Source organism: Protopterus annectens, chromosome 6.part1 (genome assembly GCF_019279795.1).
Source record: "Protopterus annectens isolate FY-2018-M chromosome 6.part1, PAN1.0, whole genome shotgun sequence".
Lineage (NCBI taxonomy): Eukaryota > Metazoa > Chordata > Ceratodontiformes > Protopteridae > Protopterus > Protopterus annectens.
This window is the reverse complement of record NC_056738.1, coordinates 576,266,839-576,291,261: the sequence shown is the minus strand read 5'-3', so window position 1 is coordinate 576,291,261 and position 24,423 is coordinate 576,266,839. Positions and strand designations below refer to the sequence as shown.

The window sequence follows — 24,423 nt, the reverse complement described above, 5'->3', positions numbered from 1 at the left end:
CCCCCCTTATCAGGCTTCATAATCCAGATGTCACTGTTCTCTAATATATCATGTAATAGCCTTTTTTTCCTTTTTAGTCAAATTGCCAGTCCCATCCTGTTCCACATAATGATTCCTGTGAGAGATTCTTTTTCTAAATTGTCTCTCACAAAAAGATTCAAACACTAACGGGTGCATAGGTGGAATGAATGTACTTGGTCTGATAAAGGGGCTAGCATTGACCATGAGATTAGTAATAGGGTCACCCCACTGTGAAAAGAAAAGGGCCAAGTTAAGCTTCCTAATGTAGATTTTGAACTGTAAAATAGTATTGACAATGTCAGTTTTATACTTTGGCACAAAATTGAGCCCTTTCGAAAACAATTCTGCCCATTCAACAGTTAAATTGGTCTTACTGTAATTGTACATCTTAAAATCATTACCAAAGTTGGAAATAATGTTGCAAACATTGGCATTACTCATCTCCAATGTTGCTGTTGTTGTGGTCCCCCCCTCTCCACTGATTCTGGTAGTTCGATTGTCCATAGTTCACATTGCCTTGCCTCCTCCCCCCCTCCGGTTCATTGACGAAACTTCCTTTGGAGAAACTCTCCAGAACACGATGAAACATTTTGAATGGCAGTCTGCTCAGATTTCTGATGTACAGAGGAGATATTACAGCCTCTTGGGAATGGACACTTCTACCCCTTCCCCACTCATTTCTGTACTTGAGGCTTTCCAAGAAGCCTTTCACTCCACCTCTTCTGCAGCTGACTCTCAACCATCAGCTTCACCAGCCAGGTTTTATAAGGTGCTTGATGACCTGAAATACTTGTACAAAAATCCTGTGGCAGACCTGTCAGACAAATAACCAGTAGGGCTATGGAAAGGTGGAGAAGGAACGTATACCCTAGCTTTTAGGGCAGTTGACTATCAGCACAGAAGACCAAGTAGTTAATTTCTGTACATCAGTCCTTCAACAATGTTATGGTGAACCCTTACACTGTAGAATCAAAACAAAAAATGCAGAATCTGCTGTCCCTAGGCCACTCACATAGCCATACACAGCATTTAGTGCAGTTACAATGCAGTAGATCCTTCTTCTAGGGTAGCAGCTACTGGTCTGTTATTCACAGATATGCATGCCTTTGTAGCCAACCTATTCCTTAGGATTTCAAGTCAGAACTCTTAGACTGCCCCTTGGGCAAAGACCTGTTGTTTGGTCCTCAGGCCACCATTTGGTTCAAAACTCTTCATGACCAAGATATGCCTGTGAAAGACTATAAGCAGATTCTGCTCTCATCAATTCTTCAAAAGCCAAGAAAAACTTGAAGGAAAAGATACTCTGACAAGCCTAATAGGGAGCCTCCATTGGGAAGGCCTTCATTGGAAAATAAAAATCTATGACTACCTTTACAGCACCCCCCCCCCTTGCCCTCAGCCCACTTAGTTCTCTTTCCAAAAGACTGTCACTCTCCATGGTCCAGTAGGAAACTTACCTTAGACAAATGGGTCCTCTCCATCATCAAGGATGGTTATGCTGTGTCCCAGGAAAATATTCCTCCCCTGAAAGGCATGCTCATAGCCCAGCCCTCTCTACTCGCTCCCATTGTTCAGGATCTTCTAACTCAGGGCACCATCAAACGTGTCCCAAAAGAATTTATTGGGAAAAGATTCTACTCCAAAATCTTTCTGGTGAAGAAAAACGGAGACCCATCCTAGACCTTTCTCTTCTAAACACATTCTTGAAAGCACCTACCTTCAAAATGCTCTCTCTTCTCACTCTTTTGCCTTTAGTTCTACCCCAGGCAGTTCTAGTTTCTCTAGATCTGAAGGATGCCTACTTGTACATAACTATTATCCTTCTTTTAGGAAACTCTTCAGTTTTTTTTTCTGGCTTGTCACACTGGGCGGGATTACAATCCCTGCAATACTTTGAGAGAACAAACTTATATCATCCGGGCTTCAACACCTTACTTGTCTGCATGGCGGAACATGTATTAAACAAAAATGTCTTTTATTTCCATGGAGAATGCTTTTGGCAGCTATAAGGGACAGCAATGGGAGCTTCCTTTGCACCCATTTATGCTGACTTATTCATGGCCTATTTTGAAGAATGTATGATATATGACAAATCACACAATATTTACATGGTAGAAATCGATATCTGGCGACGATATTTGGATGATTGCTGGATGGTGTGGAAGACGGATGAAGCATATCTAAAGGAATTCATGGAGTACCTGAATGGTAACATTTGGGGTATTGAGTTTACGGTTACATGTAACAGGAGTACCATAGATTTTTTGGATGTTACTGTTTACCGTAACGCAGATGACACTCTAAGTACCAAAACATTTAGAAAATACCCTCAATACAATACCTTGTTACACGCCTCCAGTATGCACCCGAACCACACCATCCACAACATCCCTAGACGCATTTGTTCATCTCATGATGAATTTGAACATGCCAGATTAGACTTATACCATAGATTTTAGGACAGAGGATATAGAGACATAGATATATATCAAGCTAGTTCATGGAGCAAAACCATAGACAGGAGAACATTGTTACAATACAAAAAATCAGAGCATGCTCATCAGGATTCTATCTTGAGATGTGTCACCACATATGGCAGGAACCAACCTATTGTCAGGGATATACTTAATTGCAACTGGAAATTCTTTTGGCTAATGACACTTTAAGGTCAATACTAGGCCCTCAATGTCAGATGTCATACAGAAGAGGCAAGAATTTGGGAGGGCTATTTTCACATTACAAAAACAGAGAAGGGGGAGGTGCGATATATCATCAGACCACTATCAGTGGTGATAAACTAATTGGTACTTTTCCATGTGGTCACTGCTGCTCCTGTTTACAAGTAGTACACTAAAAGAATTCACCAGTGCCAGCACCAATCGAGTATTTAAAACCAGGTGTTTGGTAATTGCAGCAGTACATGGGTTATTTACTTAGCTACCTGCCAATGTAAAGCTTTCTATGTTGGTCAAACCTCTAGGTCTCTTAGAATAAGGATGACAGAACATCGTAGTGACATGAGGAACAAAAAAGAAACAAATGCTTTATACAGACACACGATACAACATCCCAATGCCCAGTTTATGTTCATGATCATTGACAAAATTCAGGGAGATAGGAACAACCAACAGGGTTGGCACACCATTTTAAACCACAAGGAACAATATTGGATAACCAACCTTGGATGTTTATTCCCCCCAGGTCTGAATGACCATCTGTGAGTTTCACAGTACACTGGAGGATTTCATAATCATGGTTACTACAACAAACATTTATATAGATCAAGAATCAGTGCGAACAATTCAGTGGTGGTTAGGCCTACCAACGCTCATATTATACTCTATCAAGCATGGTAAAAAATTGTTCAGGATACGAATATGTATATGTATGGTTTGGTATTCGTATCTGGTATGATGGTGTTAAACATTGAGTATTGTACAATTACAATGTTGAACTTGTATTATCTACAAGCATATTACTTCAATTTATTAGAATCTATAATATAGCTGAGAATGAGGCCACTATATTCTTTTGGCCTTATTTTGTAATATATTATATGATCAGTACTTGGTTCATTATTATTTAGTCCTTTTGAACTTGTGGTTATCACCCTTCAAAATTTATATATATACTAGTGGTATATATTTTCTGCTTTTTTATACTATGATATGCATTCACAAATATTGACTATGGTATTGGTCTATTTCCTTGTAATATGTATGTTTATATAATGGCTTACTTCCAGAGCTTTGATTTTTATCTTTAAAAATATGACTTAATATCTACACCTCTGGCATTTTTATGTCACTGGTCATATGCTTTAATCAAAAAGGAATATGCACTTTGTTACTCCAGCCACTGGGTGGTGCTGTAATATTGCTTCCAGGTAATTAGAGACTAGTATAAATGCAGGCTGCTACATTTCATTCAAAAAAACTCTATTGTATTCATTGAAAAAGGCTGAATAGCCGAAACCGGTCTGGATTTGGAGGAATTATAAATGAATAATCATTATTTCTTCATCATTGCGTGTTCACTATCGTTTTTTGCTGGTCGTTGGTGGTTTACATTGTCACACTTCCAGTTTACTACTTTGCCTTTTGGATTTTCCACAGCACCAGGGGTGTTCATAAAATATCTTAACACCAGTGGTGGCATTCTGCCTCACCCAGAAAATTCATATTTTTCCCTACCTGGATGATGTGTTGCTTCAAGCTTTCTTCCCAGGGGTCCTTCTTCAGCATCTAGATTTTACTCTCAAACTCCGTTTCACAATCGACTACAAAAAAAAAAAAAAAAAATCCCACAATTACTACACAAGGCCTGATTTTCCTGCATTGCAGACTGGACACACAGAAAATGCATGCCTTCCTCCCTCAGAAGAAAGTTCACAGTCTGTCCAACTTCCTAGAGCTCTCCTGTGCAACACACAAGGAAGATATTAATAACTTTGTGTTTCTTGTCAGCCACCATTCCTGTGCTCCCCTTAGCTAGACTTCATATGAGTATAATCCAGTGTTATCTGAAATCTGTGTGATCCCAACACTCCTACCCCTTGGACACCCTTCTCCCCCCCTCCCTTGTCTCAAAAAGGAGCTACTTTTGTGTAAGGAATGGGGTAATCTCGGTTAAGTTCTTCCATTTGGACCCCCCTCTTCTAGAAATTCACACACATGTCTCTTATGAGGCATGGGGGCATGGACAGGATCACACTGGATATGGGGTGGCATGGACAGATTCACCCCGGGCATGGGGGGGGGGCACAGACAGGATCAGACCAGGTATGGGGGGGCACAGACAGGATCAGACCAGGTATGAGGGGGCACGGACAGGATCAGACCAGGCATGTGGGGCTTGGACAGGATCACACAGGGCATGTGGGATTCGGACAAGATTACACCGGGCATGGGGGGGCACGGACAGGATCAGACCAGGCATGGGGAGCATGGACAGGATCAGACCAGGCATGGGGGGGGGCACGGACAGGATCATATCGGGCATGGAGGCCATGGGCAGGATCACGTAGGATATGAGGGGGGCAAGGACAGGATCACAGACAGGATCACACCGGATATGGGAGGCATGGACGGGATCAGACTGAGAACAGGGCCCAGACAACCATAGCTCCTGAAGGAACACAACAGTCTGAAGGAAACACGGACTCTTTTGCAAGCCCTGTAGACCTTCTCCCACCTGTGAAACCCCAGACCACTCTTAACATACTCTTAACAATACCATAGTTATGTGGTACATAAACAGGGAGGCAGCAGGTCTTGCCAATAGGGCAGGTTAGCACAGGAGGCATGGGACTTAGCTATGCAGAAAGACATCACTCTCACTGCCACCTGCATTCCATCACAGGACAGTTTACTAATAGACTCCCCAAGCCGATCCTTGGAGGACCCCCACAAATGGACCCTAAACAGACAATTCTTCCAGGCAGTCACTCTTCAGTGGAGCATACCTTGGACAGACCTCAGCTCCCCCAGTTCTGCACCGGGGAACCTTGTCCCTTAGCCTGGAGGACCAATGACTTCTTCTTTCAGTGGATAGGTGAGCTCCACTATGCCTTCCATCCGCTACCTCTGCTTACAAAGCTTCTTCTAAAGGCACTGAAGGAAGCACCACAGCTGCTTTTACTGGACCCCTTCTGGCTGAGACAACATTGGTTTCCTTTGCTATTTCACCTGACATAGGAAAATACTTCTACAACTGGACCTGATCACACAACAAAATTGTTTCTGCATTGAAATCTTTCCATACTCAGCCTAACTGTGGATGATAGGATTTTAAGCCCTCAAAAGGCAGCTATTCTCTGAGGAGGTTGTTTAAGCCCTACAGGAAGCCAGAAAAACCACTACTTGAAAGTCTTGCACAGCAAAGATTTTCTTATTGGTGCAGCTACCACAGTCAGAACCCACATACAGGTCTCTGCTGCCCTACAATGTCTTTGCGAATTACTGTATTCTGGCTTGTACTCTTATCAAACCTCACCAGTCAGCCATCAATGTCTGCCTGCCTCTCAACCCCCTGCTTATGGTCAGAGTGAAGGTCAAGCTTTTTCTGAGGGAAGTTCTGCATCTTAACCCACCAAGGTAACCCATCTGCTCCCTGGGTTCTCAGTTTTGTGTACATTGTCTCCATTTGAAGCAGCATCTTCTGCCACTTTAAAATTCTGCATTTGGAAAGCTATTCTACACTTGGCTTTCGCCTCTATTCAGAGAGTTTGAGTTGCATGCTCTCACAGCTATTCCACCTTTTAGTTTCCACAAGGACAGGATGACACTCGTGGCTAATCCATCTGTCATGCCTAAGGTAGTGAATGAGTTGTCCCTCAATCAGGCTATCCATGCGTTCTGGACATTCTTAGATGGTTGAGATTTTATCTGGACAAAACTAAATTCTTCAGGAAAATTGACCAGTTGTTGTATTTTTTGTGAGCCCTAAGTTGGGCTAGTCAGTCTGCAAATAAACTGTTGGAACTTGAATCACTGAGACCATCTCCTTCTGCTATTCGCAGTATGGTAAGCCCTTGCCTTTCTGCCCAAAGTGCTCATTCCACTAGGCAGTGGCTTCCTCAAGGTCCTTTCACAAGGGAGTAGAAGCCAGGTCTATCTTGGAAACTGCTACTTTCCCCTCTGTATGCACCTTTACCAAATACGCCAAAATCAATGCTTTATCCAGGTCCAGGGCTGCTTTTGATAGGTTTGTCCTGTCTGGACTGCTAGACAGCTCATATGCTCATTAGCCAACCAGCCTTCTGTCTACCTACTTCAACTCTGGGAATTAACTATATGTTAGGAATACTGCAACAGTAATTTCAGTCAGGACATTATGTAAAAACTTGAAATATCCAAAAACAAAACAACACCAAAGCACATTCAATTAAAAATATAGAGTTATTGATCCATATGTTGATTTTACCCATCCAGTTACAGATCAGGTTTTTCGATTTAATGTTTCTGCAGATTGTTGTTCTAGGAACCTTATTTATTTGGCTAAGTGCAGGGCCTGTAATTGTTTTTATATAGGCAAGACTAACAGGTCTATTTTAGAAAGGACGAGGGAACATACATATTGTATACATAGATTGGATGCTCTAGCCAAACATTATGCAGAACAAGGGAAAGGTCATGTCTTTGGGTTTAGAGTGATTGAGATGGTAGGTTATGATACCCGAGGTGGAGATTTCAGGAATTATACTGAGGAGCGTGAATTATCCTGGATAATCAGGATGCAAGCAGATAGATTTCCTGGCATCAATGGGAAAGTTTCCATTTAGCCAGTTTTAAAAGCGAGGGGTCTCTTTAATTTTTTAATTGAATGTGCTTTTCTATTGGATGATTTGAATGTTTAATGCCATTGATGATATTTAACTGTTATTTGAAAACATTGTCTGAAGAAGCACATTTCATGTGTGAAAGCGCTTACCCTGTTTTTATTTATTAAAGCTGTGTTTTTATGGTGATAGCTGTGCTTTGGTGCTGTTTTGTTTTTGGATATTTTATGTTTTGGTTACTCAGCACCATTAGTTCATTCTTTTTCTACTATGTAAGAACTTGCCATAACAGTAGATGTCTTACTGATCACTGTTGCTGTATTCTTTCCCACCCTATTTTCCCTCTTTTCTTGCTTACTTCAGACTTCTTTTTCTTCCCTTCTGCTTTAACCTCTACTCTGCTGCATGGAAATGGCGAAGTGTACTTGCTTATTTGAGCTGCACCTCTCCAAGCTGACCTGTCCCCCCTCTTTCAGTAGTCTTCAGGCTGCCGGCTTGGATATGCTCCAAGATACATACGCATATGTCCATCTAAATACCCCTCTGCTTATGAGCTGAGGTCACTTGTCAGACGTAAAACCTCAAGAAGGTAAAGCGGTAGTACTGTGGCTGGACATCAGCAGTGACAACCCATATCAGGAATTACTGCATCAGTGATCACTGGGACATAAGTTCTGTAACAGCTGTACTTTCTCCATTTGGAGCTTGAAGGATTTCTGCAAAAGGTAGTAGTTTGCCTGGCTCTGTGGCATAGAGGTATGGTACCCAGGCTTTGATTTGTTGCAACAGCACTGGAACAGGGAGGGAGAAGTGTGATGTTGCCTGCTCGCTTCGCCTCTCCTTACCGATGGTTACTGGCATGCAGGGAGCACATAGGGAACTGTAGTTTCTCTGGGGGAGACTGGGGAAACCTCTTTCTGTGCTTCAGGGAAGGGGGTGACTTGGCATGCTAGCAGTGACTGTTGCAGAAGTGAGGGATGACAAGTGCAGTCAGTTCTTTGAATGTTGCCCTTTGGCTGCTTATTTGAGTGCACACAGGGAATTGGGGCTTTTAAAAACTAAAACCTGTGAACTACCGTTGTTAGCTGTCTTAATGATGGCCCCTCTATGTGATAAGTGAATGGCCAATAGCTGGATGATGGACATTCAGTGGGACAAAAAGAGCGAAAAAAGTATCTGTTACTTTAGTAAATAACTGAATCAGAACCAGATGCAGTCTGCAACTGGCTGACTGCATTACTTTTCATCTTTAACAGGCTGCCAGGCTTCTTATCTGGAAGTTTGGAGGACATTGGTGTGGAGATGTGTGCAAGAGATAAAAGCATTCACTGCTGCCAGTTGTACTGTGGCTTGTCACTGGTGCCTACATTTAGTAAGTACTGTAATATGAATTTGCATTCAAGGAGCAGAGCTTCTTTGGGCATTAATGTCCATCGGGGTCTCCAAGCATGAGTAGTTTCTTGTTGTCTGCTTGGTACAGGACCTATTGCAGGACTCTCAAAGTAATGCCTCACAGATGTGTTCACAGCACACACTGATGTTTTTGATAAGCCTCTACTACATGTTCCATTTCCTTACATTTAAACTTCATTTTGAGTTCTTTTGTTTTTGTGTTTTCCTGTCTTAACTACTTGTTATGAAGTACAAAGTGGCCAGTTTATTATGGAATCAATCAATTGCCTTTTGGGTGGCCTTCTGTAATATTGTAATATGTTGTTTCGTAGTGTTTCATATGTAAAATGTTACACCTGTGCAGAATAGAATTTACTCTGATTTGTCACCTTTCTTCTATTATTTTCTTGTGTTAGCAAGAATTAAGTCTCCACTCGAAAGGCTTGGGTTCAAATCAAAGGCAACTAAAGTATGCTTAGAAATGTCCTCTGAGCATACGTATTATGCATTTATATTCATTTCAAAGTTGTGATTTTTTTTTTCTAAACTAGAAGGAACTGTACTTGATCAACTCTGCACCTGTTCACAGCTTTGCATGACTTTGATGCTGCAAATATTGCGGATGTGAAAAGACATAATTTGGCACATAACCTGTTATGAGCTGTAGCAGCTTTTAAAAGCAAAGACTTCGATTTCAGCAGAACACTAACTCTCTAGTGCCATCTGCTGGTGATTGTCTGACATCACAGCCATAATCAAATATTTTCTGGAATTTTCCCAGGCCTGCTTTATGTTTATGGTCTCATGGCTGTATGCAAAAGAAAACTGCTAGCACTAGCTGCATTTTAGTAGGTACTTAGAAATGAAATGGTATAATGTTTTGCAGTGCTGTTTTGATTCCTGTAAGATAAGTTTGATATTTCCAGTAGAATTGCATTTCACAATGCATTTACCACCTTCATGGGAGGTTAAAGAAATTATAGGTTCATAGGTAGGTACTAGGCTATCTGCCCAAGGACCTACGTAAGCCTAGCCAACAAGGTTCCCTGGCTTACGTCACCCAAGAAAGTTATTTTCCTGTGCCACTGTCGAGCAGACACACAAGTGATCCCCGGGGAGCATTTCCTATTTCCCATCCACTCATCAAGATATTTCTTGGAGTGCTAATGAAGAACTTTGCTTGACATAGATGGGTAGCCTGTTCCAGAGTATGGGAAGTCTGTGGGACAGGAATCTATCCCTCCAGCATGTCCTGTTTATTGTGGTGACAAGGTTTAGGTCCCTAGAGTGTGTAGCTCGGAGGAATTGGGATTTCTTTAGGTGTAGCATGTCCAACAGCTCTGGGTTTGACATAGCTTTATATGTTAGGCAGAGATCACCTCGGAGTAGGCGATATGCTACGGAGTAAAGCTGGAGTTTTTTGAGGCGGTCAGTGTAGGGCATTTGTTTGAGGCCAGTAATCGTCTTTGTGAGGTACTTCTGTGGCCTTTCCAGCTGCTGCAGATGTCTTGTGAGGTACATTCCAAAAGGGGCGTTGTACTCTATAATGGGTCTAATGAGTATTAAGTAGAGAGAAACAATGACCTTTTTTTTCCTGGATGAGAACCCTTTTATGATGAGGTGTGCTACGTAAAAGGACTTCCTGACTACTGTGGCAATGTGACCATCAAAGGAGAGACTACTGTCCACCTGGGTCCCAAGGTCTCTTATCACACATTCAGTGTTAAGTAGATTGCTGCCTATGTGGTAGTTCATGGGTAAAGAGTTTTTACCAAAGGGGATGACACTGCACGTTTTGGCATTGAGCTTGAGGCCATGGCTCTGAAACCAGGCATGTGACTCAGCGAGGCCCTTCTGTAGGATGCCCACATCATTGGGGGCTTGACTATGGCTCCTAGTTTGCAGTCATCTGCGAACGTCGTTAGCCAGAGGCCTTCTGTGTTAGCCTGTACTTCAGAGAAGTAGATACCAGACAGAGGAGGTCCCAGGATGGAAACCTGTGGTTCTCCACTTGTCACTGCTTTGAGGTCAGATTTGGGGTCTGCAGCTTTTACAGTGTAGGTTCTGTCAGTGAGCCAGATGGCAGCCAATCTTGTGACGTAGGGATTTATACCTAGTTTAGTGAGTTTAGGGAATCTGTAGCAAGCTACAATTTGGATTGCAGTTTTGCGCAGAGGAAAGGAATTATAATTCCAGAATGGGGGATGGTGTCGAAAGCCTTGACGAGGTCGAGATAGGCTGTGTGAGCCACCTTATCCTCATCTACAGCTTTGGTGATTGCCTCAAAGAAGTCTATCAGGTTCAGGAGGCATGATCTGCCTTTCACAAACCGGAACTGGGTGGGATCCAGAGTTTGGAGGTTACCAATGTCTTTGTTTCCGAGTTCCATGATGATACGTTCCATGGCCTTGCAGACCAGGCTCGTCAGGCTAATAGGTCCTTTGTGGAGTGGGATAACTGTTGCTGTACGCCATTCAGTGGGCACAAAGCCTGATGCAAGGCTATTATTGAACATGGTGCTCAAGTGGGGAGCCAGTTCATTCTGAAGTTTGTGTAAAACGCTGCCTGGGATGTTGTTGTCCGGTCCCATGGATGCTGTGTTTTTGGTTTTAGAGAGTGCAGCTTTTACCTGCGTAGTTGTGATTACAGGGACTCTGCATTCTTCCTGTATAGATATGGGCCCTTTAGGGGGTGAGGGCGGGGGGGGGGGTAAAGTTAGCACTGAACCTATCTGCCAGGATGTTGGCAATTATCAGTTGGTTCTGTAATTTTCATGCCATTGTGCTGTAACTCAGAGCAGATCTAGGTGTTGCCATCAAGATTTTTGACATAGCTATAGAATGCTTTGTGGTTGTCCTTAGAATTAGTGGTGATTTTGTTTTCGCCACTGGCTTTGGAGGATCTTATAAGGAATCTCAGCTTCTTACTGAGGCTGACCAGGGAGCTCCTCCACTCATGGGATTTTACTCTCTTTTGCAACAGTTTCTTCCTTCTGTTGTACAGTTTGTTTATGGCAGGGGGCCACCAGATTGGCTTCCTTTTTTTGGAGGATAGCGTCTTGGTTCTCTTTGGGGTAGCATGATCCATGCACTTGTGTAAGTGCTTATAGAGTGCATTTGTGTAGGATTCAGCAGTTGTAACTGTATTGTCCATCTGCATGGGTGTCATGAAGTTCACCACTTCGGTCTTAAGGAGCATGAAGTTGGCTTTGGAGAAATTTTTTACCATGGTTTCCTTAATGGGGGTGGGATGTGGATATCAAGGGTGATTAGCTTATGGTCAGATCGGACCAACGAGGAGTTGACTTCAGGTGTGGACCACCGGTCACTCATGTTGGTAATGACTAGTTCTAGGATATTGTTGCCCCTGGTGCGGGTGTGGATAAGTTGATCCAGGGCATTAAAGTTTATTAATTCCAGAAAGCGTTGAGCTAAGGAGTTGGTACACAAGTAGATTTCCCAGTTAGTGGTGGGGTAGTTGAAGTTGCCCATTATTAGGGTGTTTGGTTGAACACTGATATTTTCCAGTACATCAAGAAAAGAGGAATGAGAATTTTGGGGCACGGTAGGGAATCTGTAGCAAGCTACAATTTGGATTGCAGTTTTGCGCAGAGTTAGTTGCACTTGTATAACCTCGGATGCATTATGCTGAGCAACTAGCCTGGAGGTGTGGATAACCTTAATGAATATGGACACACCTCTGCCTTTGGTGTTTCGGTCCAGGTTACATGGCCGAAAAGGGTGGTATGAGTTATAGCCTGGTAGTGCAGGGATGCTGTCTGGAGCCTTGAACCAGATCTCAGTCACTGCACAGATATCGATGTTCTCCATTTTAAGGAGTGCCTTGAGTGAGTGCATTTTTGAGATTTAGACTTCTAGCATTGAGTAGCATTACCCTCAGTTTTTGCTTGCCTGTTCCTGTTATGGTGGTGAATGTGTTATTTGAACCTTGCCTAAAAAAGGCACTATAGGGGCAGCTAGGGCCTTAGCCAGTATCCGGAATCCCAGGGGTGACAGGTGCAGGCCATCTATGGCAAAGCATTGTGGTCTGTCGACCATGTCATCCCAAGCAGACAGATACTGGATCCCCTTAGAATGACACCAGAAGCTTAGCCAATTGTGGAAGTCAATCATTTTGTCCTTGTACTGCGGTATCATTCTGGGCGATGGCAGAATGCCACTCAAGGCTGGGCTCCAAGATCGGAGAGCTCTTCCATGTCTCTTTTCATGTAGTCCAGGGAGGTACATCTCAGGTCATTCACACCAACATGGACAATGACAGAGTAATATTTGTACTTGTTGTGGAGTGACCTAAGTGCGTGGGTTATGTGGCGGATCCTGGCACCTGACAGGCAGCTGACAGAAACCTTCTCTTTGTTTGGCCTGGTGAGTGGGACATCAGTGTGCCTGACTATACAGTCACCTATGACTAGTGTGTTGGGTACATTGTTTTGCCTTATTGGCTTTGGTTGAATGGCACACTGAGTCTGTGGGCTATGTGTTATTTGGGTTGTGTTGAGGGATGGAGGTTGCTTGCATTGCTGCTTTTGTTGTATTAGTTCTATTGTTGATATGTTACAGAGATGCAACATTAATTGTGTAGCTGAATTAAGTCCAAGAATTAACCTGTTGAATTTCATAGAAAATGCTTAAAATGAAGACCTGCCTGAATGTGATACAATTGTATTTTCTGTGAATATGTATGTGTGTGTGTGTGTATGTGTGTGTATATATATATATATATATATATATATATATATATATATATATATATATATATAGTGTATTTATTTATTTCAATTTGAGGTTCTTATCTTGGCACATTTTTCCTTTTTAGGCTTGGGATATAACAGTACGGACCTGTGCCTACACAAATCACACAGTCCTGCCAGAGGCCCTAGAACGCTGGCCTGTCCATTTGTTCGAGTCACTACTTCCTCGTCATCTGGAGATTATCTATGAAATCAATCAACGACACATTGATGTATGTGGTGCTTATGCTAATACTTTTTGAACTTGCAGTCTGTAGAGGCATATAAACATATCATTGTAGTTGCAGCCAGTGCCACACGTTGGGGAAATGTTTTTGCGTGCCGTGTAATGAATACATTTGGGATGAAGGAACAGGCTGCTATTGGCATGCATACTAATGTGATCTGTCAAATTAATGTTTCTTTTAAGAACTAAAAGCCATGGTCTTACTTCTGTATAGCGTCACTGATTTGATGCACAGATGTGAATATAGATGGCATTTTAAAACAGTATGTGGAATTTTAAAAGTATTTTTTGCAATCCTGGGTTTTATGTTTTTCATCCACAATGTTGTATGCCTGTGTTTATGCCATGTTATGAAAATATGCCAGGAGCTGTTGTCTATTTCTGTGTAATTTTCTTAGGTTTCATTTTCATCGAGACTTTTCTTATGTGCAGTCACTTTATGTGGGTTTTAATTAACTCCTGTCTGCTGTAAAAAAAAAAAAAAAAACTTATATTGGTGTTAATATGACTAATGTGCTTTCAAAGCATGCAGGTACCTTTTATAGGTAGTAGCCTTGATAAGGCTGAGTAGATTCTGATATCTTTTTTGGAAGTATCATCTGCTACAGTTCAGGTTTCCTGCAGAGTTGAAGAATGTTTTTATTGGTGAGAAACAATCTTATCGTTTCTGTGATGAATTTGATGTAAATTGGGGATGATTCTGCGAACCACTTTTCATGGCAGTTCAAGCTCAGTCTTATTTAAGCACGCTGACCTTAGAAATTATACAAATCAAACATAGGAATGGTAAAAAGTAAGTTAATAAGGCTACAAGTTAATAATAAAATATTATAAAATTTTATAGAATCTTAATATAAAACTGAAGAAAAAGGTAATGTAGTTAAAAAAAAAATGTAAAATCTCATCAGTGATCCATTGAGAAGAGTTCACAAAAACACGATCAGAAGCACATATTATTGAAACAGCTAATCCCCCAAATCGTAACCATTTTATAAACTAGAGGCCAGCATCACTAATGCCTACACTAAGTGTACATGTTCTGTATTCAAGAACATCCCTACCACATTACTTGTGCTTTCTAGTCACTCAAAGGTCACAATTAAGTGTACACGTAGTCTGCACTTTGTGGTAACCTTTATGAATCCCCCTTGATATTTAAAACTGCAAGAAAATTAGTATGAAAACTAAAATTAGAAAGCAGTGAATTATGCTTGTGTTGTCTATTCACTCAGAGCAGTGTACACTTACTGTAGATGTTCATGAATCTTGCCTTGGGTGTCCTTCATGATAGTCTCTTCACTTCACCAACAGGACTGATAAGGATTTGCCGCGTACCTTTGACTCTCCTGTGTCTACAAAAAAAAGTTCTCCCATAGCCCTCATAATGCTTCTCATCTCCCAATCTCTGCAGCTTCTGCTAATTCAGTTTCTAATTTGCAAAGCTGCGTTTTTGCTGGCATAACTTCTGTTAGAAGAGTCTCTGAGCTGCAGGCTCTCATGGCGTGGGGACCCTTCCTCATCTTCCATCCAGACAGTTTTTCCCTCAGGAGTAACCCTTCCTTTATGGCCAAGGTGGTGACACATGCATCTTTGAATCAATCCATACACCTGCCTACCTTCTTTCCTAATCCCCAGAACTGGGGAAAGAATTCTTCACTCCTTGGATGTACATTGGCAGCTCCATTGCTGTCTTGATAGAACTAAGACTTTGAGAAAACCAGACCAACTCTTTGTGGCCTTTGCCACCAGTTTTGAAGGAAAACCAATTTCCAAACAAGCTATCTCCAAATGGATTACTCACTCTATCTCATTTTGTTACTGCTATCATGGCAAGAAGCCATCTAAAGCTGCCCTGACTCGCTCTACTAGGGCTTTTGCTACCTCTGTTGCCTTTCTGAAAGAAGTCCCTACCAAGGGCATTCTGGAAGCTGCTGCCTGGTCATCTGTGCATGCCTACACCAAACACTTCCACTTTTCAACCATTTCCAGGTCCAGAGCAGGGATCTCCACTGCCATTGTGCAGGGCATCCTGTCCTCTCGTAATCTACCTTCTACCCTCCTTTTCAGCTATGGGAGTCATCCCACAAGTCAGGACTGCAACAGTGAAACATTAAGAACATAGTACAGTTGTGTACACTTACCTTAAATGTAGATGTTCGAGTGTATTCACTGTTGCAGTCTTTCCTCACTGTTGCAGTCTTCTTTCCCTCCCTCCTGCCCCTTAGCCAACAAGGTAGACTGGTACAAGTTTCCTCTCAAGCCAAGGGGACCCCTGTTTGTCCCTTCACTTGCTTAGGTGGCAATAAAAAACTGAAATCTTGACGTCGGCTGGCTCCCTATATACCTGAGAATACTGATGCTGGTCAGGGCATTCGCCGTCTCTTGGAAGAGGGGGATTTTTTTCTCTACCAAGGGCTTTTATGGCAGAAAATCCCACAAGTCAGGACTGCAGTAGTTCGCGTGGGAGGGACGTTGTCTAGGCTGGATGGTCCAAGGCACTTGGACGCCCCAAGAGACCAAGTTGCATACCGGTGTTCTCGAGATGAGAGTGGTTCTTCTAGTGTTGCAAGAACTAGACAGCTTTTTTCCTCGGGGGACTGTTGCTATCCAGACAGACATTATGTCAGTGGTTTGGTACCTCAACAAACAGGGAGGGACCAGGTCTTATCCCCTTTGTCGAGAAGTGATGAGGGTTTGGCAGTGGGGGGATTTTCTTCCAACCGCTTTCTACTAGCACTGCACATTCCGGGGGAATCCAACATCCTAGCTGACAGACTCAACAGTGCTGCTGATGCTTCACGACTTGTCCCTGAACCAGTCCATGGCAGATGCAGTCATCCAGAAATGGGGTTATCCTTGCTGCGACCTCATTGCATCCCACCATCAACAAATGGAGCAACTATTTTGCCTTGATCTCTCCTCAGGAACAGTCCCCCATGGACACTCTGGTCTACTATACGCCTTTCCCCCCTCTTTCCTTGATTCCCAGTTTCCTACAGAAAGCTCTCTAGTTGCGAAGCAAAGTGATCCTCATTGCTGCCTTTTGGCCTTGACAAACCTGGTTCACCTTTCTTTGGTCTTGTCTGGTTTGCAGAAAGTGAAGTTTGCTTGAAGTTGGATCCGAGTCCAGATCTAGTGTCTAATCCATCTGGGCATCCACATCCCAACATTCAGGCCCTGAAATTAACCACATGGCTTCTCCAGTTCCAATGATGGCTAGAACCCCAGGCTGTCTTCTCCAGTCCAAGACATTTTGATTTCATCACATAGGGCTTCCACTTGCAAAATTTACAAAAGTAAGTGGAAAAGATTCTCCCTTTGGGTGGAACAGAATTAGATAAATCCTTTTACAGCACTAATTTCAGTAGTTCTAGACTTTCTGGATTATTTTTTTCAAGAAAGGTGTTTGTCATTCTACAGTCAAGGTACAGCTTGCTGCCATTTCCAACTTCCATTTTGGTTTTTACACAGTGTTTGTAGCCCCTTCTAAGTTATGTAAGGCTTTTCTTAGAGGCATTTTTTTGCTGCAGCCTCCAGTCAAGGACCCCACACCCCCTTGGGATCTTAATGTAATTTTGCAAGCCTTGGCCCATCCTCCTTTTGAACCTTCAGCTACTGTAGATCTCAAATTCCTTTCCTGGAAAGCTGTTTTCCTAGTAGTGATTATCTCAACCAGGAGAGTGTCTGAGCTGCAAGCTCTTTCCGCAAAATTTACATACTTAAGTTTTTCATAAAGATAGAGTTAACCTACATACGAATCCTTCCTTTTTATTCAAGGTGGCTAAAGAGACAAGCATTAATCAGTCAATTAATCTTCCAGTTTTCTTTCTTCAATATCAGAACAAAGGAGAATACACTTTATACTTGCTTGATGTTCATAGACAACTTCATTTTTACATTCATAGAACTAAATCCTTCAGGAAGCATACTCAGTTGCTTTTCTTTTTGAATGCCAAAAATAGGTAAGGCAGTGACCAATGTTTCTTGGGACAGATGGTTGAAAGATTGTATTACATTTATTTACTCTTCTAAAGGTGTTCCCTTACCAGATCTGGTAAGGGCACATTCTACCAGGTTCATGGCCACTTTTCAAGCTTTTTGGTCTAGAGTTTCTATTGAGGACATTTGTGCTGCTGCTTCTTGGTCAAACGGCCATACTTTTGTCACCCATTGGAAACTAGACTTTGTATCCAGGAGTAGAAGTGCTTTTGCTTCTGCTGTACTCTGGAATATCCTTTCTTAATGGCCACCCTGGATTATGGTAGCTGTGGACTCTGTCCCTCAAGTTAACGGAATGAAGTGGACAACATCAGATAAAGAAGTTATATTCTTATAATAACATTCCATCTGTTTTGTCCAACTTTCATTCCATTAACCTTCCCGCCCCCTTCCCCGTATCCAGAGTTTATTTGGGAAGCCTAGTAGAAGTTTACAGGAATTCTGTTCCTTTGGTTGAGTTCCTGATGTTCTGTTTTTTTTTTTGTGGGAAAGCTGTATATATTTTAATCTCCTTATTTTTGTATTATAGTTAGTGTTTGTTAGGAACACTATGTTCTTGTTGGCAAACTTGATCTGAGGTAACGTAAGGGAACAGGGCATTATGGGTAGGTAGGGGTAGCTTAAGTTTGGAATCTTGAGCTGTAATAAGGCGGCTGATCTGTTACGAGCAGCGGAACCGAGTCCCTCAGGTTAATGGAATTAAGTTGGACAACACAGATGGAACATTAAGGTAAGAACATGACTTCTTTTTCATGCTCTTCACATTCTGAAGAGGCCACCACAGTGATAGGCTGGAGGTATGTAACTCTGGTTCATGCTCTTCACACTCTGAAAAGACCTGGCAGATTGTCCTTGGGTAAAGGAAGTGCAAAAAGTAAGCAACTGCATTCCCATTATAGAGTCATGCATTCTTGGATAACAAACTAGAAGGGGAAGCTTCTGCAGTGTCCTTCCTCTCTGACTGTCCAAAATTTCAGATATTGAATATTATAGAGTTGCTGGATCATCAGATGTCATGGCCGACTGACCCTATCTTCCAGTAGAAGCAGATATGTCAGGAGGCATAGAGGGTCATGGCTAGGCAGCATAGTTTTTCTTCACCCCTGCTACCCTTTGGGTAGCATCTACGCCCAAACAAATTAGTTATGCCCTTGGAAGACATGCTTCTTGAACTGTTTGACCTAAGTTTAGGTGCTGGTTTTGTCCTTGATGTGTGGTGCACAGCAGTGGTGATGTCCTTGTATCATTACAACTGATCTGGGTAATTACAGACTTATTAGCCTTACATGACTCATCTGCAGAGTCAAGGAACGTATTAAAATTGACATCATAAATTGCGATATCAAGAATCTTAGACTTGACTGCCAACAGTTTGGCTTTGTGAAGGATTGATCCAGTATGTTTAATCTGGTGACGTTCAAAAGGGTTATGTGGACTGTAGACTGTGGCCATGCAGTACCTGTGGCATTTCTAGGCCTGGCAAAGGCCTTGGACATTATTTCTCACATAAAAATGGAGTATCCTTGATAAACCACCATGGCTAGAAAGACCTATCATAAAATATAATTTTAATCTCCAAATAAAAACAAAAGTAAAAAGAGCACAAAATTGGCTGTGGCTAAGCGGTTTCAGCTGTATTAGCGGTCTTCAGACCGTAATTATCATTTGTGTTCCTGTTTCACTTAAAATCCTAATTACCCAATCAGTATTACGAATTCAGTGCACACCCTCTCAATGGCCAATAGAGATGTTCTCCATTCAAATCTTGATTATCAGTTGAGCCTCCATAGTAAAACCAATCATATGTTTCTTAGCAGTCAAGCCTCTATGATGGAGCCAATCCTGGGTCTTCTAGCCTTCAGCACTGGTTTAAGCTGAACAACGTTGTTTAAGTCAGGAGAGTGATTCGCTCTCATATTGACTATCCAACTGATTTCACAAACTTCAGTTCTGTTCTTTACATCTCCTTCCCTTATATTCTGAGGGACCACTTTGATTATTTCAAACTTAAAATGATGTGTGGAATTAAGTGAAACATGGACAGCAAGTGCATTACTGTAATCTAGATTCTTAATGTCTCTCAGATGGCGTAATATTCAGTCCTTAAGTCGTTGATCCGTTTTGCCTATATAAAAGGAAGTACATTGACAGCAACAAGCTAAATAAATCAGATGCTGAGTATTACAATCAGCATGGACATCAAAATTATATACCCTTGTTAGTACAGGGATGGACAAAAGTGTTATTACTGTCAATGGAAGTCCTCTCCTACAGTTGAATTTAAACAGTGAAAGTACGCAGTGTAATGTTCCATTTATGGAGAAAACTGACTTTTACACAGTCTTTCATGAAGTAGAAAATGCTGAATACTAGCTCAAAAGGTTACAGTGGCAGTGCTTTCATCTTGAGGCTTACATTCACCGTAAAGTAATACCTAGAGGCATGAGGGTGAAATGCCTCCTTAGATGTGGAAATACCTATCCTGATTTACTCACCAAATGAGAAGCTATTAACCTTGACACCAGCCTCCGGTATATGAATTTACTTGAGTATTTTAAGCCAGAAGAAGAAAGTGTAGCATTAAATATCAAAACTAAACAAGCTGAACTGGAGGGCATGTTTCTTGAAGATGCATGTATACAGAAGTTAGAAACGCTGCAGTTTAACCTTCATGCTTATGATAATAAACTTAGGGAGCAAAAAACCAGAAAACTAGCACATGATTTTCAGGACTTTAAGGAAGGCCATATATTTGAATAGCCCAGAAAAGAACCAGCTGTAAGAGGGTGTAGTAAATCTTCCTGCACTACATTTTCCAATTCAGTTAAGGACAAGAAGGAATATTCTACGAAACATGCTATTAATCGGTCGACTACTACCAACCTACAGTATGCTAACCAAAGTGCAAGGAAGGTTAAGCACGCAATGGATATATCTGAAACTGACCTAATTGAGGCTAGTACTAGTGAAGTATTACAATCAGCAGCAGACAAAAGTAGTAAAAATGGGGATTCCAACCACTGTAACCACCAATAACAGAAGAAAAACAGGCTGGAAGGAAGCACTCAGGTTCACAGTTTCTGCAAGGTTTAATGGCACAAAGTAGTAGATAAGCAAAACACCAAAACGCTGATAACACTCCAAATACGTTTCCATTCATAAGAACTTCAGCAGAATAATAAATTACATAGCAAAGGCCCATTAAATAGTTCCCCCTATCAAAAAATGACCAATAAAATAACAAAATACAATTTAAAAAGGCATTTTAATATTCCATGTGCTACCACCTGGTGTCAGAACATACTAATTACATCCTAAAAATAATGGTAGAAATATATATGTAAAAACTGTGCATGCAATCACTCATATAATGTCAATAAAATATGTCAATAGTACATTTATGTAAAATTAATAAAAATACATATTTATACTAGTAAAAATGTGCATTTGTAAAAGAAATGTAAGTAAATGTGTTTGTTTCAAAAGTTAATTATAACTTGGCAGACCTGAGTTTTAGTAGAGGTGTTATTGAGATGTTCTCATTTAACCCGGGGGTCCTGCTTGCATCTAGGGTAATCTACCACAATAATTCCCTATACTCAAGGATAGTCTCCCATGCACCCCCCTCCTCACATCCTGAATAGCAACCTCTAAAACATAAAACTCAAACCTTGCCTCTGGGCAGTCCAAAGAATGTTTATACAGAGCATTTTGACATTTCATTTTTTAACATCATACATATGCTCATAAATGCGTCTTTTCAACTTTCTTTCAGTCTTGCCCATGTAAAAGGCTTCACAGGTCTTGCACACAACTAAGTATACTAGCCCACTAGTATTACAATTACTAAAACTTTTACCATACACCCATTTGTTCTTACTTTTTAAAAATATCAGGTCAGTGTTAGAAATAAAATTGCACTGTGTGCATGCTCCACATTTAAAAGTACCTTTTCTCTTAGTGGTATATGCAGGCTTCTGTTTACCCCCACCCTCCAAGAGATCTTTCAGATTTTTTCCCCTCTTATAACTGATCTTCAGGGGTCCCTTGTCAATACCTTTGAGATCCATCAAAGAAGTGAACCTATTCCATTCCTTTGTTATTGTATCGACTACCATTTTGGAGTCCAAATTAAAATCTAAAGTAAGAGCTTTGGAGTAAGCTGAGGGGTTAATTTCACGTAATATATGTTGATTTGTGTCCAGTCCTTTACCCAACAATGGGTAGTACCTGATGTGGCGTAAATTACTTACATAGGTACAACTGTCTACCAATAAGTCCTTCGGGTAACCCCTTTGAATAAATAAGCTTTCAATAAAGTCACACTCCAATGAAAAATTAACATACAGGGAAGTCATTCTGGATGCTCGAATTGGCTGACCTTTGTAAATGTTTTCTTTCTGTATAAAAGGGTGGGCACTTGAAAAATGGAGATAAGAATTTGAAAACGTGTCTTTACGAAATATTTTAGACTTAATGCCCTCCACAGTCTTAATTAGACTCGCATCCAAAAAAGTCAAGTTTGTCCATATTTATAGAACTGGTAAATTCCAAAAAGGTGGTAGTAGTATCCAAATAGTTCAAAACTTCATGTAACTTCTCCTCGGTATCAATCGAAAAAATAGCTATATCATCTAAAAATCTCAGGACCAACAGTTGCTATATACAGATTTTAAAACATATTTTTTCTCCCACCAAGCTAAAAATATAGTGGCGTATGTGGGGGCACAATTTGCCCCCATGGCTATGCCCTTGATTTGATGAAAGAAACCCCCCCCCCCATAAAAAATGAAATTGTTTTTTAATACCATTTTCTTCAGTTGCAAAATGGCTAACAACTGGTCCGTAGATGGACAGGCCTTATCTAGTAAGGCTTCTTCCAACCAGGCTAATCCTAAGTCCTGGGGAATAACAATGCACAAGTCTTTGATATCAGTCGTGACAAAAATAGAATTGTCAAAGCACTGGTCAGTTTTAATTCCCTTTAAAAAATCCCAGGAATCTTTTAAAATAGTCTTTTATGTACCCCAAAGTGACTTTAATTTTATATCAAGAAACTTTGTTATGGGTGCAGTCTTTGACCCTTCAGACAAAACAATAGGTCTTAAAGGGGGTTGGTAGGGTCCTTGTGCACCTTAGGTATGCCAAAAATGGTAGCTATTCTGGGTTGAGCTACATGTAAATACTTGTGGTTGTCCAGATCAATCAATTCGTCCCGCAGTAAGTCATCAATGACCAAATCGATTTTCTTAATGCAACAAAAATCTCATTTCTGGACACCCTCCTGTATGTACTGGAATCACCCAAAATGTCTAACATCTTGCCTTCGTAGATAACATTATCCATCAAAACAGACCCCCCCACCTTTGTCCGGTTTCATAACACGCACATTGCGGTTCTGTTTGAGTTCCTTTAGGACCAACCATTCCCCAGCCATAAGGTTATATTTAAACCTATAAGGGGAAGCACAAATAGCCTGTCTTAATTCTTTTTCTACTACCATTTCAAAATTTTTAATTTGGGAGTGTAGAGGTGGGTTGAATTTACTTCTTCTCTTTAAAATCTCTGAATTTTTCTCTTTACCTGTACCATCGAACATAACACCAAAATTTAACTTTCTCGTAAAGGTCTTGATATCTAAAATCACTTTTGTCAGATCACATTTGTTGTTAGGAATAAATTTAAAACCCAGGGCTAAAAGATTAAAGTGGTCAACCTTCAGGTGTATACCACTCTAGTTAAAAATATAATTATTAAAAGAATATTTGTTCTCACACCTGACTATATTCTCAGTGGGTAACACTAGAATCTCCCCTTCCTCCCCGAGCTCCTCTGTTCCCCTTCCAAGTAGGGTTTTGGAAGTATTGGGGGCCTTTCTGATTGATAAGTCTCTCGGAGCGACGGAGGGGAGGAAATTCTAAAGGGTCATAGTTAGTCCCTTCTTCACTTTGTTCTCCATAATTTACCTCGCTGTCTACTGCAAATACATAATCATCCCTTCTTTTGTCTACCCACTTTCCCCTGGGCCCAGTGTAACTCCATTTTTCTTTGTATTCTAATATGTCTCTATCAAGTTTCTTTATCTTGCATTTAATATTAATGTTAACTTTTCCATCTATGTCATCCAGTGTATCAAAATATTTTTGTTTTTCAGTTTCTACAGAAAACAGTAGGTCATTTGTGACCACAGAATTTAAACGTTCAATGTTTGAATGCAATTCCTTCATAGACCATTCATTTTGCTTAATAATTCTAATAATTTCTAAACCACAGTTATTAAAAACTTCCAGTAATTCTTTATATAATTCGCTACCAACATGAATGTTATTGGGGTATTTCTGCACACGTAGTCCTTTAGGCACAATTCCCTTGTTTAAACATGTACGCAAGTATTCATTGTTAATACAAGGTGCCTTATATTTCCCCATGAGTTCCCCTAGGTTTTTGACACTGGTTGCATAAGTATCATTACTGATTTCCCTCCCAACACACTCATTTTGAGTCCCGACATTAAGAGACATTTTCTCAGTTAACCAAGTTTCAAAAGCCTTCCTAGGCTTGTTAACCCCATGGTAAATATTATGATTAGTCAAACAGTCACCTTTATTTGAAGTTGTAGCCTTAGGAATTCCACAGTCAATTGCTCTGTCTGGTTGAGAATTTTCTTCACCTGAATCATCCACAATACTAGGTACCCCAATGTCTCCTTCATGATTAACTTTTTTTAGTCCCAAA

The 24,423-nt window shown here is 41.1% G+C and overlaps 1 protein-coding gene across 1 annotated transcript in view; it reads left to right on the top strand.

Annotated features, from left to right (window-relative positions):
• LOC122805677 (glycogen phosphorylase, muscle form) overlaps positions 1-24,423 on the top strand; it is a 761,024-nt gene that overhangs the window by 353,007 nt on the left and 383,594 nt on the right. Inside the window, exon 10 of the mRNA XM_044076012.1 lies at positions 13,529-13,675. Within this exon, the coding sequence (XP_043931947.1) occupies positions 13,529-13,675 (147 nt within the window). The remainder of the gene's footprint in view (positions 1-13,528; positions 13,676-24,423) is intronic.